Source organism: Simochromis diagramma, unplaced genomic scaffold, assembly GCF_900408965.1.
Source record: "Simochromis diagramma unplaced genomic scaffold, fSimDia1.1 OVJJ01000271.1, whole genome shotgun sequence".
Lineage (NCBI taxonomy): Eukaryota > Metazoa > Chordata > Actinopteri > Cichliformes > Cichlidae > Simochromis > Simochromis diagramma.
The window spans coordinates 1506634-1525752 of NW_024386909.1; the positions used below are offsets into that span (position 1 = coordinate 1506634).

Below are 19119 nucleotides of genomic sequence, written 5' to 3' on the forward strand. Positions count from 1 at the left end.
CCCAGAGAGAGGGAAATGTAACAGGATAACGTCTACAGCTGTGCCGTGTCTTATAAATATGATCGGTGTAGTGAAAAGTGATAATTACAGCCATATTCCATTAAACATTATAAATAAAACCTAAAAACTCAGTGGCTTTGAATTTGTCGCACCACTCAAATAACATTTATTATAATGTCATATCTGCAAATCCTTCATTTACATTTCTTTCAGAGACAAATGATGTGATGATTTTCACTTCTTGGTTTGAATGAAATCCAATTTTGTGCCCTGTTTCAGGGTGTTGAATCTCAAACCTGCTAACTGCTCTTTGTATTCACCAATGCTGACAGAAAGTTAATTACCGAGTGTCAGGTTTTCAGCCTGAAAGGTTTTGGTTTTTCTTTATTTCCTACAATGGTTCTTTACTTCAACGTGGACCATTGTGGGAGGTCTTTATCCTTCAAAAAAAGTCTTCTACCAGAGGCCTGGGAGCTTGAGGGTGCTGCCCAGTATCTTAGCTGTTTCCTAGGACTGTGCTCTTCTGGATGGAAATCTTGGATGTTCCAGGGATCTGTTGGAGCCACTTGGCCAGTTCTGGGGGGTCATTACACCACCATACCACTGGAACCACTGTTGCCTTCACCCTCCACATCTTCTTGAGCTCTCCTCTGAGCCCTTGGTGTTTCTCAAGCTTCTTATGTTTCTTCTTCCTGATGTTGCTGTCTTTTGCTAACCCTATCACTACAGCCGTCTTCCTCTGCTTGTCCACCACTAATATGTCCGGTTGGTTAGCCATCATCATTTTGTCCATCTGTATCTGGAAGTCCCACATGATCTTAGCTCAGTTATTCAAAACCACCAAAAGTCAAAAGGTCTCCCATTTTGACCTCGGGACTTCCAGGCCACACTCAGTACAGATGTTCCTGCATACTATGACTTGGTTATGGCCCTGCCTGCTAGCATCTTGCACCCTGCTGTTATTTGCTGGATTGTCTCAGAAGAATCTTTAATGTCTATCAATCTTGTGCTTATACCTTGTTCCTGTGCTGGTATGGTTAGTGCCTTTGTGTTGTCTTTCAGTCCAGCTCAGTGTGGTTCACTGGAGTCCCAGAGCCTTAGAAATGGCTTTGTAACCCTTTCCAGACTGGCAGATGCCAGTGACTTTATTTATTGGCTGTTTCTTTAGATCCAGGTGTGATGTGTTGCTTTTTGAGATCTTTTAGTCTACTTCACCTTCCTAGTCTTATTCTATTTTGATTAAACTGGCCTGGCAGTAATTAGGCCTGGGTGTGGCTCATGAAGCTGAACTCATGTTTCTAAAAATGTGATTAGAATGAAATAGAATAGCCCTTTATTGTCATTGTACATGTACAACGAGTGTGAGTGGCCTGAGTTATGGGGTTTCTCTAACCATGGCTCTGATTAGTCAGGTGAGTGGCCGTTGGTGTTGTGGGTCCAAGTGAGATCAGCGGAGATATGGGTGCCCAGACACCCAAGAAGTGGAGAAGATTCCACCCATTCTCCATTTATAATCGATCGAGTGGACCCGTGGAAAGCCTTATATATGTAGGAAAACTAAAGGTGCCTGGCCTCGTGAGAAATGAGCTGTCACTTGAAACCTATTTCCAGCATCAGCAGTTTACCTTTAGGGCGTTCTGCAGTTGTTTTTCTTTATGTTGTTTTCAGTTTTCATTCTCAGTTTTGTGTAGGCTACTTCCACAGGTTTACACCAGGAATGTGAAACTCATTTTACATGGTGGGCCACATACAGCTCATGCTGATCTTATGTTCTGTCAGTGTACAGAAATTTGGATACAAACCAAATCAATTACGTTAATATAACAAGAAGAAGCACAATTTCAATAGTACATCTCAGTTTATCTACGTGATAAACAAATACTGCTTTATTAAATGAATGAAATATGCCAGCATCACTCTTTGTGAAATAAATATGTAATAAATCTATTTGTAATTACTTTTGTAGTATGAATGGACATGGTGGAGGTATTTATTAGTGGGGAAAACTGTTAAACTTGTGAAAATACAGTTAAAATTCAAAAATGTATGTTCTACATCAAATTTTCCAAACTCCTCCAATTGGCTGGATTGGAGTCTTGACCGGGCCGATTCTGGCTCGCGGTCCGTATGTTTGCCACCCGAGGTTTACATCCTTTCCATAAGTCTTGCGCTCCCATCTAAACGAAGTGAGAATCGGTGAGAATGTATTTCCGCGCCCTCGCTCGAACTTCCGGTTACTCCCCTCCACGCTGGTACTCCGTGCCTGTTTGTACTCAAGCACTGTGAAAACTTGCATCATCCAGGAGGGGGGACAAAACAGCAGCCGAACATAAATGGGCACGACAGAAATAACCTATAGGATATTTAATTGTTCCAGAGGAAGCGCCTCCCCCAGATGTGAGTCGGCCGGTCACAGTTGAGTGTACAAAGCGGCAGACGGGCGGAGGACTCGCGGGGACATCCAGTTTGCCGGTGTGGAGGTGTCTCCGTGTAAATGTACACGTTGAGCAAAGTGCAAGGTCCCCTCAGTGCACGTACAGATATGAGCTCTGACCGACTCTAGCGACTGCTGCTCCTCGTGTCTCCCTCACAGCTAGCTTTTATGTGCCTTTTTACACTGTGATTTTTTTTTTATATAAGCTAGTTTAACTTTTAAACCAAAGATGTCGTGCCTTTTACTGGGAGTCATACGAAGGTGAGTTATCGTGGCTTTCTAGTGTTTCTGCGATTTAAATGTGTGTCTGCTTTATTCTAACTTCTTTTGTTTTAAAAGTGATTTGCTTGCTGTTTAAGTTACGATAAACGCGCGGGCAACAGTCACCCCTTCACTGTATTTTCGATGCTTTTATTTTGAAAAGAAAATGACACTAAGCATGAAAACTGAATTCGTTAAGACCATTTTTTGTATGAAAACTAAAAAAGATAGACCATTTTGAAGTAAGAGTTGAGACACTGTAGCAGTCTTCATTTATTGTAACATATTTACAGATTTACATATTCCCAAACTATTTTAAGGAGTTCCTGGAAACAGTTTCACCTTACTGTGACTCTTCCTGTTTGACAGCTGTTCTGTTACCTGCTGAAAAATCTCGTTTGACCTGATAGTTGATACTGGATAATGAAGTTATTTGCTGGCACTCATGACACAAATAGAATTTCATGTCTTTATGACTGAAGGAACACATCAGGATAATTTGCCATCTAACCTTTGCTGCTTTTACCCCTCCAGGATTTGTGATAAGCCAACATCACACAAGACTCAAAGTGAGCACTCAGTGACATCGTGTGTGTGTGTTTGCGCATTTATTTTGCTATCATGGATGCATGTTAGAGAGTGGGTGAATTAGTGACTCAGTGACCTGTGGATTTTGTTTGTATTTCCACTTGAGAGATTGCTCATGCCCGGAGGCATCACTGAATGTCCCAGAGTATTTTACTGTGTATTCACTACAGTAGGAGGAGTACCAATGCATGCAGCATGTGTGCATGCTCCTTGAAGTGATGTGCTGGCTTGTCTTTGCTTGACGATTAGACTCCTCCTTAAAGAGGCCTTTGACCAGGATCTGTCAGGGCTTTGAAGGTAGACTGTAGGCGTGTCGGCCTGTGGTGTGTGAGGATTGGCTTACTCACTTGGAGGTGTGTTAGGGGAACAAGTTGTTTATCTAGGATAATCAATAACAGAGCTTAGTGATGAGTTCTTTGAAAGTGTTTGGTCGGAAAAATATTAATCCTTAAACATTAGACCAGGTCCCGCTGAATAGTTGTTCCCTTGATGGCTTATGTCTGGATACATCTATGCAACAATATACCAAGCAGGAGGCAAAGACGTGGCATAATCAGATGGTTGACTGCAGGGAAAGTTGGATGAGTCATCAAAGTCTTTACAGGATTTCTAAAAAAATGTAAAAATATCACAGTTTCTCTGTTGCAGACAAAGAAAAGCAAAGCTGCTAATCTCTTCTCCCAGCTCCCATGAGTTCCTTAGCAAGAAAATGAACAGTTAAAACATTTGCTCGTGTTTAATTCACTTCACATTCAATCCAGCTCATCCTAATCTCAGTCACACTGGAGATAATATTCAGCACCACCCTTGTTAATTATCATCAGCAGTGTGACAATGATTATGTTTGGGAGCATAGGTAATTGAATTACTGTGGAGGGGGTAAAGGGTCTAAAAGTCTGCAGAGCTGACCAAAGGGACCGGTTTATCGGAAGTCATAGATAAGCCTAAACAAAGTGTCGTTATTTTTGGGTCAAAGGTCAAATAATAGTTGTCTGTTACCGTTGCTGTAGAGCCACAGCCTTGTTGCCCAATAGAACGACAGCCAATCAGTCAAAAGCTGCAGACACAGTGTTGTTTGTAGATGATTATCTCGTCAAGAAACAGGTTTAGTGTCTTTGTCAAATACACCAAATGAGCTGCAGCTGCTCCAAACTGTGGGTACAGTTTACTGGTAAGAAAATGTAAATTCAGTTGAAAAGTCAGCTACAAACCTAACGCACTGTGTCTGAAAGCTGCTTTAAAGTTGGCCTTGAGTGTGACAGTAGTTCTTACTCCTCAGCTCTGTGCCTTCACACTGCTGGGTCATGTGATGCCTTGCTCATCATGAACTTCTTGTTGTGCCTGCTGCTCACACCCTTTGTACATTCAGACCAGACTAAAGTGTATGTGTGCATGCATCAGTGAAAGCGAGCACATGTGTGCGTGCGTGTGTGTGTGTACATGATGTATGTATAATGAACCACCGACTGCTGCCAATTGGAGCCACGTGCCTGCAGCTGACTTCATGTATTGATCTTTGAAACAAAGTGAATGTGTGTGATTTGTCTTGGCAGTTATTAGCTGCTCCTTTTAAAAAAAAAACGGGCCTCTCATGTGACCATAAAGAACATGAATTTCACTTTTTTCTAAAGAGGTCATGGGGTTCAGCCATAGTGTCCACAGACACAAAGCACATGGATTGTATGTTCTATTGTTAGAGACAGGCAAGGGACACGCATGCAGACACCCACAGGCTTGTGTTGTAACTGCATACATGATGACTCTCAGTGGCTTATGTTTGTGAATATCAAGCTGCTAACAAACAGAGGGCCCTGCACCCACCCACAGACCTCTCGGCATATGTGGAAAGGTCAGCTTGAGGCTTTTAGGTTTCTCTAATAACAACAACAAAGACACCTCATTATCACTGCTGCCGCAAAGTGATACTTTGAGGCTTTAAAAGGTGTTTTAGCTTGTCTGTGGCACTCTAAGTACAATAAAGTGGATTAAACTTTGACACTTTTTAACTTGCTTTTTTTCAAGTGTCACATTTGAAATCATCCTGTGTCCTTTAAAGGTTACATCTTGGAAAAATGTCATACATGAAGATACTAAAGGTTATACAAAAACAAAAAAACAAGTTGTTTATGAGGGGGCCGTACGGAGTGACTGAAGACCAGAAACAACAACAAATATTTAAAAATGCTGCCAACAGACAAAGAGCACCACACACTTCAGTATTACTGTCAAACATCAAACAACAAGGACACCTGTCTGTACATTTACAATGCACTGCAGCATTTGGTACATTTAGATTGGGAGGGCACTGTGGTATTGTGGCACAATTGCGTCATAGCAAGAAGGCCCTGGCAAAAAATCCAGGCTTTTGCATGTTCTCCCCACATCTCAGTCCAAAGACACAAGTTTGGGTTAACTGTTCATTCTACATTGGCCATTGGTGTGAATGTGAACGTGAACGGTTGTTTGTCTCTTTGTGTTAGCCCTGTGATAAATGGTGTACACCCTGGACACGTCATCTATCTTACTCCCTGTAACATCTGGAATACAGCGGTCCCTCATTTATGGCGGGAGTTACTTTCCAAAAATAACCCGCGATAGGTGAAATCCGCGAAGTAGCCAACTTTATTTTTTACAATTATTATAGATGTTTTAAGGCTGTAAAACCCCTCACTACACACTTCATACACTTTTCTCAGACAATCATGAACATTTTCACACGTTTCTCTCTTGTTTAAACACTCTCAAAGTTCAAACCTTTGTAGAAAAAAAAGTCCAGTATTAGAGCAGGGCGATATGGCCAGAAATCTTTATCACGATATATATTTGAAAATTTGCGATAACGATATAACTGACTATATAATTGACGCGAAACAAAATACAACTCCACAACTTTACTAGTGCCAAAAAACCCCCATCCATTTATTTTCACTTAAGCAAGCAGCTGTTTTTATGTGCATTAAAGCTATATAAAAATTTAACAGTGCAAATGCAAATTCCTTCCTGAAAGTTTAACCAAAAGGAATTTCCAGTTGAAATGGGCTGACATATCCTGAGTATAACCATGTATAATATCCACGGAAGTTAAAAAGGTGCTTTGCAACATTATACTGCGGTGTGTCAAATAAAAAAGTCAAATATGTATTTTTCGGACCATAAGGTGCACGGGATTATAAGGCACGTTAAGCGAAACAAAGCAGTCAGATAAATCAAACTTTATTCAACTCATTCTTCTTGCTTCCTCCACTTCTGTACCATTGATTCATTAATGCTGTATTCTATAACAGCTGCTCTATTCCCATGTTGTTGCAGTATATTAATGACTAACCTCGTATTGTGGATGGATTATCTCAGTTGTTCTCCTGACTGAAGTTTGGTCCGTTTACAGCATCCTGCCATGCGATTGCATTTGTCTCTAACCATCAGGAACCCTCACGTTAACTTTTATCAAGTGGAAAAGTGTTAGCGTTGATTCCTCCAGCTTTACTGTTTATGTTATGCTAACATAGCTGTGTCGCTAGCGATCACGTAGCACATCATTATATACCACCTAGCCCAACTTCAGTAACCCTACAAACGTCACTGCTGTTTAGTTTCATGTCTTCATTTATGTTGGAAGTGATAGCAGAGCTTTATGTTTGAATTTTTTCAGAAATCTTAGTTAGAACATGCTATGTCATGCTTAGGTAACTAGCGAAACTAGCGAGCTAACTTCCTGCTTGCTTCTAACTCCGTTAAGTGTAATAAATTCTGTTTTCATGGATGCCTGGATGTTAAACTTCATAGTTACATCTGGTAAAGCAGCAATGCGGAACATTTTATTAAAGATGAAAGAATCTAGACAGTTTTTCTCTCAGTGATGCTGCAGTGTTCGTTTGACTTTGGGACATGAAACGGACAGAGTTTAGGACCCAGATTACTCCCAGATTTACAAGCACCTTAGTCCAACAAATACGGTGTTCTGGGAATCCATCCTACCTGACAAACCATCCTACCCATTGTTTCTGCGCGGAAACTGACGGACAAACACCAAACTAGTTCCACATCACTGCAGTGGCACCATTTTTACAAACTAATTCTGGTTCATCCATTTCACTCAACGATCCACTTTCTCCCTTCTCATTCTCCGTTGCCGCCATGCTTTTTCGGCCATGTGCGTATGAAAACAAAGGCACTGCGCATGCGCGTTTTACCCATATTCTATTGTGATATTTCATTTTCTTATCGCTGCCTGACATTGTACCGGTATTACCGTAAACGGTATAATATGGCCCAGCCCTATCCAGTATTATAGAATGAAACCAAAGATCAAACATTGTTTTCTGGTCCAGAACATGGGAATAGAGCAGCTGTGAGAGAATTCAGCATTAATGAAACAATAGTACGGAATCAGAATCAGAATACTTTATTGATCCTTAAGGGAAATTAAGTAGAGGAAGGAAGAAGAATGAGTTGAGTAAAGTTTGAAATGTCTGACTGTTTTGTTTCGCTTAATGCGCCTCATAATCCGGTACGCTAACTTCTACCTTCCTTTAGCATGTCCAGAAGTCCAACTTTTTGTGGGATGGTTAGCGTCTTCCTCTGCCTTTTGGGTGCTACTGCAGGCGCCTTTGACGGTGCAAAATGTTTTGTTGACATTGTTGTGTTTGTTTGGGAGAAAACATACAAACATACAGTACAGCACTTCAGAGTCACACTACTAGCCATAGAAGATTTATGTAAATTTGACAAGCTGAACGTATTCTGTACTGTACAGGAGACACGGACATGGAGATTAATTGACAATGGTCTACAGCCAATCAGGACGCAGAACACAATGCACTGTTACAAAAAAAAAGCATGCAAAATTGCACACACAAAAAACCCCGCAAAACAGGGAGGCTGTGAAAGGTTAACCGCGATATAGCGAGGGACCACTGTAGTTCGCCCCCATCCCCTGGATCATGAATTGGATAAGCGGAAGAAAATGGATGAATAGCTAGATTACATGAGGAGACTCACCTTGTATTAGTCTCTTGTGGCAGGTTTTTGCAGGAATTTACTCTAAAGAATGAAAGAAGGAAGACGTTTGATTGCTTTATAGATATGTCTCTCAGCTGTCCCCTGGCAAATTCACTGCTCTAAGCTTGGTCAGTTATTTATTTTATGCGTTGTATGGCAAAAGAAAAAACATTGGATTTCAGTCCAACAAATACTATTGTTAAAGAAGTTCTGATCTCTTCAGGTTGGAGTTGTGTTTAGTCTGTTTTGTTGGATTTTTCTTCTAGTCGCCAGTAGAGTGATTTTAAATTGTCCTTCTCTTTCAGGAAGGGTGGTTTCGGGGCGAGCGTCAGGGTTCGATCTCTGGCCTCAATCCCGTCGCTGCCACCCGCAGTGGCCGACTTTGTGAAGGGGGCTGTGGAGGAGTGTAAGCCTACCAATGTACACGTGGTGACTGGGACGCCGGAAGAGACGGCCAACATCCTGGCAGGTCTGGAGAGGGATGGCATGGTCAAGAAGCTTCCCAAATATGAGAACTGGTAAAGATAATGGAACAGCATACAAAACAAAGCAATCACCTAAAGTAGTTATTTGGAAACATGCTGTGAGAGCTTTCAATAATAAACGTTTTATTTGGCAGTTGGTTGGCACGTACAGACCCAAAAGATGTGGCCCGAGTGGAGAGCAAGACTGTGATAGTGACCAAGAAGCAGAGAGACACGATCCCCATCCCTGCTGCAGGGGTGAAAAGCCAGCTGGGTAGCTGGATGAGTGAGTCTGACTGGCAGAAAGCCAGAGAGGAGCGTTTCCCTGGCAGCATGGCCGGTACGTAATTGGACGGAAGTCAAATGTTTGTTCATTGTTGCCAGGAGACCGAGCATTTTCACCTTTCCTCTGTTTTAATTGACTGTCACGTTCACCTCGTTAAAGGATTCTATTTAAAAAGGGATATTTTCATTTTAATAAATAAATAAAATAAAATGTTTTAATAAAATGTTTTAAGAATAGTTTGAAAAATGGTTTTAAAAAACAGGAAGGATTTTAAAAGCAACTTAACATCAGGAACTTTAAATAAGCTGAGGTGTTTTTAAAAAAAAAAAAAAGAAGAAAAAAAAATACTGTGAGGCCTGCTTCAGATTTTTTTTTCTTGTCACTGTTGAGTTTGTTGCCTGTTAGAACAGGATTAGCTTCCACGTTTGTTGCAGTGTTATAAATCCTGCTTTTAGGTACACACCTTAACCTCAAGGTTTAGGTGAGCTTCGAGAAACAGTCATTATTCTGTGAGGTAATAGGCGAACATCTGTGATCCATATATATTTATTTATTTTTTAGGGCTTTTTAGTCTTTATAGTGGTGTGTGATTGCTTGCTCACTCTGTGTGCTAACCTGCAGCTGACCCATAAGTATTTATAAGGGGAGGGGCTACTTTAAACACCTGCAGGTCACTAAAAACATGTTGTACTCTTTCAGCTAGTGTGTGCTTGGATTCTTGGCCAGTGTAACAACTTTTCTTTGTGGTATAGAAAAGTGTACCTTATTGATCATATTAGACATGCAGTCTGCATAGCTCACAATTATTATCACAAAGATCTCAAGGAAAATGTGTTTACAACCTTTAACTATATCGGTGCTATTGCTTGATCTACTTGACCTTCAGCTTTTAGATTTGAACCTTGTTTGCTACATCAGCTAAAAATAACTGCATCAATGTGTTGTTTTTAATCTGTGTCCTCACTGTAGGTCGGACTATGTATGTGATCCCCTTCAGCATGGGTCCTGTAGGCTCAGCTCTGACCAAATATGGTGTCCAGGTAAAAGCTATTGTTCTCTCACTAGTTCATACTCAGCAAAAACCTGCAGTAAACACGTGAGCCTGCTGTGCTGCTTTCTTCCAGTGAATTGCTGTAATTTATTTTGTGTGTACTTTTTATTTTTATTTTTTTTAATCACTGGGCTTCCTAAGTTATAGGTCAGCGTAATAATCAGTTTATTTTTTCTTCCAGGTGACGGACTCCCCGTATGTTGTGGCCAGTATGGGTATCATGACGCGTATGGGCACTCCTGTTCTCAATAAACTGGCTGAGGGAGTGGAGTTTGTCCGCTGTCAGCACTCCGTGGGGCGACCTTTACCTCTCAAAGGTGCAGATTCCAAGAGCCTGAATCGAGTTTTATTTGTAATCTCTATCCGTTTTTGCAACATTTTATACATTTTCCTGCCTTTTATTTGTTCCCTCCTTTTTACTACCAGCTCCTCTGGTGAACTCGTGGCCCTGCAACCCAGAAAAGGTGCTGATATCCCACCTGCCCGACACCAGGCAGATCCTCTCCTTCGGCAGTGGCTATGGAGGGAACTCTCTCCTTGGGAAAAAGTGCTTTGCCCTGCGCATCGCCTCCCGCATCGCCAAAGATGAAGGCTGGCTGGCTGAGCACATGCTGGTTAGAATGCTATGTAATGATTATGACCTGAGTCTGAATTAAAGAGGGTTTATTTTAATTAAAAACATTAACACTACAAGCCTACACCTTCCACATTTATTAAAAACGTGGAGTTATATTCTTGCTAATATTAGTATTTCCCTCTTTCTTCTCTCTTCAGATCCTAGGAATCACCAGTCCTCAGGGTGTGAAGCGATACATCGCAGCTGCCTTCCCCAGCGCTTGTGGTAAAACCAACCTGGCCATGATGAAACCAGCTCTTCCAGGCTGGAAGGTTGAGTGTGTAGGCGACGACATTGCCTGGATGAAGTTTGACAGCCAAGGTGAGTGAAGCACTCACTTAATTTTATTAATCCAAAAATAATCTGTAGTTACAAAAAGCCCTCTAATCTTTCTGTAGGTAAACTGAGGGCCATCAACCCAGAGAACGGGTTCTTTGGCGTGGCCCCGGGCACCTCCAACAAGACCAACCCCTACGCCATGGCTACTATTGTTAAAAATACTGTGTTCACCAATGTTGGTGAAACCAGCGATGGGGGGGTGTGGTGGGAAGGACTCGACCCCCCTCCTGCTGACATGGCGCTCACAGATTGGCATGGCAAAACCTGGAAACAAGGTGACATCAGTTGTTGTGTATCAGTGTACTTAACAGTCAAAGTGTATACAGCACCATCTGCTGGTAAACCAAAGCAAAGTCACAAATTTAGAACTGGGTTGAAGTAGTGATTCCCGGGCCCCCTGGTGGTCTGCAAAGGTACTGCAGGTGGGCCGCAGTATTAAGTGACATTCAGATTCAAAATACTTTAATAAGATAATTATGTGGGTTACAGTTACTCCAAGAAAGTAACAGCAACAGACTAAACTAATTAAATAATACAATTTACTACAATGTTTACAAATTTAAGAAATAGCACAATGTATATATGTATACAAACTGCTCAATTATAAATATCAAGAATATTACAGAGGTTAAATTTATATGATTGATATTTAACTCTAATCTGTGAAACGTCGTAATTTGTTATTTTACCGTAGAGCACGTGCAAAAGGGTGTAAGTATTGGAGTTGTACGGGGAGATTTCCTGTGTCATTCAGTGGTGCATTTGAGTAATCTCGGTCTGTCACTGAATGTGCTTCTGTGATTAGCCAGCAAGCCATGGAGTGGGTGGGAGGTTTTATCCAGCATTGTCCTTATCTTGGACAACATCAGCCTCTCAGAAATTCAGTTTGAAATTACTCACAAATCTGTAGAGTGACACATTTATAAAAAAAATGTGAATTCAAACTGGTAATAGGAGGCGGCTAGTTTGTGATATTACTCAGTTGCAGGCGGATCGCATATTGGTGTTATACTACTTTGCATATGACTGTGCAACAACACGTGTTCTGTTTAGGTTTTTAATGCAGTTTTCAAGGAAGTGCATGGCTCTCTTTGTTTGAGAGTGAAGATTTATAATTGGGTGTCCCCATGAGATTTTCAGTTTTTTTTCCAGGGGTTGCAGTACTCTTGACTTTGGTAGGTCAAGAGTACTGCGAGAGTCAAGAGTAGACGCAGTTAACCATTAACCATGACATTAAAAACACGAGCTGTTAGCAAACAAACAAACAAGCAGTTTTTCTTCTTTGTACACAGGAAGCTCAACACCCTGCGCCCACCCCAACTCCCGTTTCTGTGCACCAGCGGCTCAGTGTCCCATCATTGACGCCCAGTGGGAGAGTGAGGAGGGTGTCCCCATTGATGCCATCATCTTTGGTGGGAGGAGGCCAGAAGGTTGGTGCCAAGTTTAAACACACTTTGTACCCCGGTGGATTCATATTATCACATTTTGGCTGTTCATCCACACAAAAACACCCACAACACATTTAAAATGAAACGGTGCAGTCTTGATGTTCATGGGCAACATGAACAAATATACAACATATACAAATACAGGCTATTTACCATTCATCAATAACATTTTCAGCTTTAGTGAAATGAAATGGTTTTTTTTGAGAAATTATAGATGTATTATATATTACACTCCTGCCTGTTTTGTTGGATCAGTCGGTGTACATACTGACTCAAGATGCCATATGTAAATTAAGAGAATATGGTGGCTCTGTATTTTACTGGTTTACACTTATTGGTAAATTAAAGCGGGTACATGGGTCTGGCCTGTGTGGGTACATTGACTTAAAAGGTTGGGAGTCACTGTTTTAATAGAGACACAAGATAGGACTCACAGTGCTTGAAATAGTCAAGCATTGATTGCAGTTTATGGTTCATGAAGTACGATGTATTTTCTCTTTTGAGTGTATTACAACAGCATAAAGTTGTTGTTTTTTTTAAAACCAATTGGAGCGCAGTATAACTTGTAGCAGAAAGTAGTCTTGCACTGAATCTGATCACATGATGTTGATGTTGTCAGGAGTCCCACTGGTCTACGAGTCTTTGAACTGGCAGCACGGAGTATTTATTGGAGCTGCAATGAGGTCTGAGGCCACAGCAGCTGCTGAGCATAAAGGTACGGATCCTCACATGTTTCTGAGATGCAGTTCTGTGAAACTCTCCGGAGCTGTCTCTTTACCTTTGCTGTTTTTCACATAATGAAATAATGAGGAAGTTGCTTTTCCATTTTCCCTCCAGGCAAGGTGATCATGCACGACCCCTTCGCCATGCGGCCGTTCTTCGGCTACAACTTTGGAGACTACCTCGCTCACTGGTTGAGCATGCAGAGCCGTAAGGCCCCCACTCAGCTGCCCAAGATCTTCCACGTCAACTGGTTCAGAAAGGACCCGGCAACCGGCGCCTTCCTGTGGCCTGGCTTCGGTGAGAACGCCCGCGTGCTAGAGTGGATCTTCAAACGCTGCGGCAGAGAGAGAGAGGACGAGGCAGCCAAAAAGAGCATCATCGGCTGGGTGCCACAAGATGGCGCCATCGACACTAAAGGTCTGGGCAGCAAGGTGGATATGGGTGCACTGTTTGACGTGCCCAAGCCTTTCTGGCAGAAGGAGACCCAGGAATTGAAAGCCTACTTTACTCAGCAGGTTGGCGCTGACCTGCCAGCGCAGGTGGAGGCTGAGCTCAAGGCACTGGAGGATAGAGTACACAATTAAAAAGCCTCCTGACAGGAAGTAAACAAAGAAGCAGGGAGGGAGGTACTCAGGAAGCAGAATTCACATCATGAAGGTGTAATCAGAACTAGTGACCCGAGTTTACATACACAAAAATTTATAAATGAATAAATAAACAAAAAATGGGTAGAATGATTCTTATGTTGAGGATTCAGTCATAAAACCAGCAATAATGTGAATATCAAACTTTCCCTGTGTATGAAAACGCAGTCAGTGACTCCTGCCTGTCCCTTTGCAAAGAGAATTGAGATGTGAGATTATCAGTACAACACCTTCTGTTTTTGGACATCATTTTACACTGTTGCTATAACACTTGAGGCTGCTGCTGGGTTGGTAGGTGGAACATTGTACTGGAGTGCAACCAATGGTGCCTTTTAAGAGTTTTAACAATAATGAGTTCAGGCTGCTAATGTTTACAGGCTGAAGCCCAAAGATTTTTTTTTTTTTTTTTTTTTAAGAAAGAAGATGCAGTCAGAACGTTTTTAATCCATTAAAATAACATTTTAAAGGATTATTTTTATCACTACTTTTTAACACTTAACATCCCTTCCAGGACTGACTCATGAATCATTAATCATTGAAGACATCCCATAATAGTTTTGTTATAAAAACACGTCTATATATATATATATATATATATATATATATATATATATATATATATATATATATATATATACACACACACACACACACACACACACACACACACACATACACACACGTGTACACATCAGAAGAAAGGATTTTGTTTTATACATGATTTGAAACACTGACTGCTGGGTTATTTAATCATTGGCGGGGATGGTGTTAAATACACTAAAGGCACATACATTATCCAGCTCTCATGAAATGTCATTGTAATGTTAAAATGAAAAAAAAAAAAAAACCTTAAAAATGCATTAGCTGTTCAAAAGTGAAAAGTTTAGCGGGTTTTCACTGAGGCCAAAGATCACTATGCATTATTCATCTCGTCAATCGCATGATTTGATTTCAAGCGACGTTTACTTGCAGTACGTGAAACGTTGGACCAATTCAAGTCACTGAGATTATAAGGTATTTGTAGAAGTTGTACGCCGAGGATTTTATTACAGTGCAATGAATAAACCTCTTTCAAGGCAGACACAATGGCTGGTGTATTTTTTTCCCCCCACAGTACATAAGTCTAACACTTAAAAAAATGTTGACAAATATTACATGCAGAGTATTTCACACTCACAATGTCAACACAGATACATTAGTGTGATAACGTAAGTGACAAAACCACATGAGAAGTAGAAAGTTTGGTCACTGAACTGTGAACAGCATGAATAACGCTGGATGCATACACTTCAGACGTGATAAAAGTACTTACCACAAAAGGTAACATCATCTTTTCAACAGGACTGAACTGAATGCTAAATAGCAAAGAACTCTTTACAACTGACAGTTCAGTTACACACTGAAGAGCTAAAAATAACAGGCAAAATATTCAAACGTAGAAAGTAGTATCAGAACTAGGATTCAGCTATGAAAACACCATGTTACTAGTAACAAGTCTTTATATTTGCTGTTTTTCATATATTTTATTTAGAGTTGGGCCCTTTAGGCTCCAGCCTTGTCAGGTCTGAGGTACGTGCTTTTAGCACTTCAAAGCTCCTCGCTTTAGAAGCCGTCTCCATCTGTAAACACATCTGATGCAGACTACACCTCTGATAATACTGTGTCATTACAATGTAATAAGAGAAACATTGTCCATTCCTGTAAGATACCCTAAAGGTTCTTTTTACTAAATAATATTTTTCTTCCCTTATAAGCTCCTGTTACTTCCCTTGCTCTACTGTATCTACCGGGAAGTACTTTTAGTTGGTAAAACATTACACATGAAATTCAGTAAATGTCGGGAGGCAATAAAACAGGTTAGGTAATAAGGTACGGGCTGTATTATGAAGTCCTACAACAAACACATACAATATCAGGAGGTTTTGAGTTTCTCCTTTTCAGAAATACTTGTGTGGCCCAGTCAACTAGTTCCTTGACTGGTGCAGCTTCTGCTCATGGATTTAATGTGAACACAGGAAATCCTCTGCAAACGGCTGCCTGAACATGGTACAGAAGCATGGACATAAAACAGACTGCACAAAGTAATTGGTTCTATTTCAGTGAACTCGTGGCTCCACGTTTCTTTCTTTGTTCAGAGGTTGTTAACTGATACTTCTCATTTTTTCTTCACTTTAGCATAAAGTTCCTCTTGGCCATGAGCTCTCTGTGTTAAGCTGTTTTCTGGCTTGTTGACTTTCACCTGTGCGTACACCGTATCCTGCTGCTGTCCTCTGTCCTGCATTGAGCCAGAGGGCACTTCATATCCCAGTGTGGAGAAGTTGATCTCTCCATAATGGATGTTTTCTTCCTCTTCTTCTGTTTTACCTGTGGACTCTTCGACAACCAGCTCTTCAGTCTGTAAAACGAATCAAATAAAAAGTTCTGTGACATATAAATCTGGTAAGCAGACTGCACGGATGCAGGTACTACTGTAAATAATCACCTGAACAGTCAGGTAATCTACAATTAGTTTTTTTAAAATTTTTATTTTCTTACCTGAGTCTGTTGTTGAGTTTGATGTTTTGACTTTAAGCACCTGGAAGACATGAGTGACATTTAAATATTAGATAACTTTAGGTTAAATATATATATGTATATGTGAGTAAAGTTGAGCTTGATGGGAAAGCAGATCATGTTTCTTGCTTTGATGTGTGATATTTACCAAGCCAAGATAACCAAACAGATCAGTAAGATGAACCCAAGGATGCCTCCAAGAAGTGGACCCAGTGGTAAAGAACCATTATTCTGTTGTCCTGATAGAAAAAAAAAAAGAATGATATTAAACAGTAATCAAAGATATGATTTAATGTGTGTTGTGTGTGTAAAACGTTGGTGATGTGGTTTGTCTTTACCAGCACGAATCTCTGCTGATGTCTGAATACCCAGATCATTAGTGGCCACACAGTAATAAACTCCTCCATCTGTTACATTGAAGCTGTAAATCTCTCCTTCAGATACTTTCACAGCTCCATCTCTGCTCTTCTTGAACCAGGTGAAGCTGCTGACTGGAGGTTTGGCTCTGCTGGAGCAGGTCAGCTTCACCCAGCTGCCTGCTGACACCAAACCTGATGGACTGATGGATGCTGAGGTGTCTTTAGGAGAATCTGGAGAGAAAAACATAAATATGTTGTCCGATGGGATTCAGTTCAACAACAAACTCTGATTGTCTTACATGAAACACTGAGAGTCTCTTCTGTCTCTGCTGTCTTGGTGTCGTTTCCTTGGTTCACAGGATATCTGGCAGAGCAGCTGATCTTCTTTCCATCATGTGTGTCTGACAGAGTGATGTTCTGCTGGATTTTAGTTGTAAAGCTTCCATCTGTGTTTTCCTCTATTTTGTTGTGAGAGTCTTGTTGGAGATTCCAGGTGAGTTGAGGAGGGGAGTGTGGACAGGGAGTGAGAGCTGAGCAGGTTATAGTGACAGACTCCTTCTCCTTCAGATCACCTGGGATTGTAATATTGGGCCTCCAAGGAGAATCTGTGGTTTCACATCACAAACACATTTTGCACACTGATAATACAGGAAATACAGTAGAAAAAAAAATCATAATTTTTTACTCTGTTAGAAAAGAAAAAATGGATCATTAATGTTGTTTGATGTTTTTTAAACGGTCAAACATCAAACAAGATGTAGTATTTGATTCTCTCTGTGATATCATTAGGGTAGTACAGACATTCTGGGATAATAATAAATACAGAATAATCAGATTGAATTCTGTAATAATTGAACTTTTAGTTCTTTCTGTTGATTAACCCAAAGCTGCATCTGATTACTCATTTTAGTTTTCAGAAAACCTGGACAATGAAAAGAAAACTTTCTCACCTTTAACTGTTATTTTAAGAGGATCACAAGCAGCTGTTGCTCTGAACGGCCAGTTCATAATTCTGAAGTAGTATATGTTTGTATAAGTTGTGGTTAAGTTGGAAAACAGAGTGGTGCAGTTTTTCTCCTTCAGGTTTCCTGTAATATTCATTGGATAGATGTTAACTGTCCTACTGATGTTGAAAATCACGTTTTCTGGATAAAATTTAAAATGACTTTTAATCCACACTCCAAAGACAGGCTCTTCTGCTGTCAAACTTTACTGGTCCAGTTTCACTAAAGTTACATGGGATTTGTAAACAAGATCCACTCAGAGCTTCCATCTCTGTTGGTGCAGTGATGAACAGGTTTGAATCTTTGGAGGACAAGCAGCCAAAGCACCTGGAAAAAAAGATAAATACCCAAATACACATGAGCAAAAACATAATTATGATAAACTAAGTTTAGCAGATGTGTCTCTTTTTTCTCAACAGCTTTAGTATAAACTGTGTGACTTTGTAAAGTTTCTCTATCTGCACTGATCTGTCAGACTGTAAATGCCTGAAATGAGACGGCTCACTTGGAATAAAGAGGAGACTCAGTAACATGATGCCTGTCATGATGTTCACAGACTGGACTGTCACAAAACTCATCACCTGGAAAAAAAATATAACATCACTTAAAGGTTTGATCAAATCAGGAACTTGCATTGTTTTATAGAGCAATACAAAATTTACATGTATTTGAAATCAGATTAAAAGTGTGTGATATAAAAATTTAGTAAGATATAAAAAATGTTTTCTTACCAAATGATCACACAGCTACAGAGAGAGACAATGTGTGATTTCAACAGAAACACAGTGAGTGAAACACTTCTGTGTTTAGATGTTTTAATGTCAAAGCAAACAGACCTGCGGTGCTTTTGGTTTTCTGCCTTTCTGTATTCAGTAAGTCAGTCTGCTTTTTATGTTCCCCTCGTGCACTCTGCTCTCACTTCAGATGCTGCCAGTCCCACCCGCCTGCCTCTAGATTCACCTGACCTGAGCCTCCACTCACACACTAACCTGTTCTTCATTCTCTCATTAACATTTTTGCACATAGAGCAGCTCGTTTCCCCCAGAGACTGTGTCTCAGCTTTCCACAGTTTTTTTCTCCTGCCTGTTTTGATCTGGACTTTTGTACTTTACTCACAAAAATGTCTTCTTTGCATTTTTATATAACTCCTGGTTTTCGCTCTTGGTTTTCAGACTTGCACTCTCAATACTGTAAAAATACACAAAGTTGTCTGGATGCATGCTCAGTCATCTAGATAAATAAATCCAAAAAGGTTAATTCTGTTCTGTCCAGATAAATAGAAGCAACCTTTTGGAACAGACAAACCTTCCTGTGAATAAGAAAGTCAGCTCAGTCTCATCAGGGTGCAAAT

At 40.6% G+C, this 19119-nt stretch overlaps 1 protein-coding gene and 1 pseudogene across 1 annotated transcript; one reads left to right on the forward strand and one right to left on the reverse strand.

Annotated features, from left to right (window-relative positions):
• The first annotated feature begins 2663 nt into the window (after positions 1–2663).
• Positions 2664–14263, forward strand: pck2 (phosphoenolpyruvate carboxykinase 2 (mitochondrial)). Its single transcript, XM_040036213.1, has 11 exons — positions 2664–2695; positions 8587–8799; positions 8901–9085; positions 10001–10071; positions 10264–10399; positions 10509–10696; positions 10857–11019; positions 11097–11312; positions 12330–12467; positions 13105–13200; positions 13323–14263. The coding sequence occupies exons 1-11, from the start codon at positions 2664–2666 to the stop codon at positions 13790–13792; spliced, it is 1908 nt and encodes a 635-aa protein (XP_039892147.1). The 3' UTR covers positions 13793–14263.
• A 694-nt stretch (positions 14264–14957) lies between these two features.
• Positions 14958–18193, reverse strand: LOC120736225 (annotated as a pseudogene).
• Between the last annotated feature and the right edge of the window lie 926 nt (positions 18194–19119).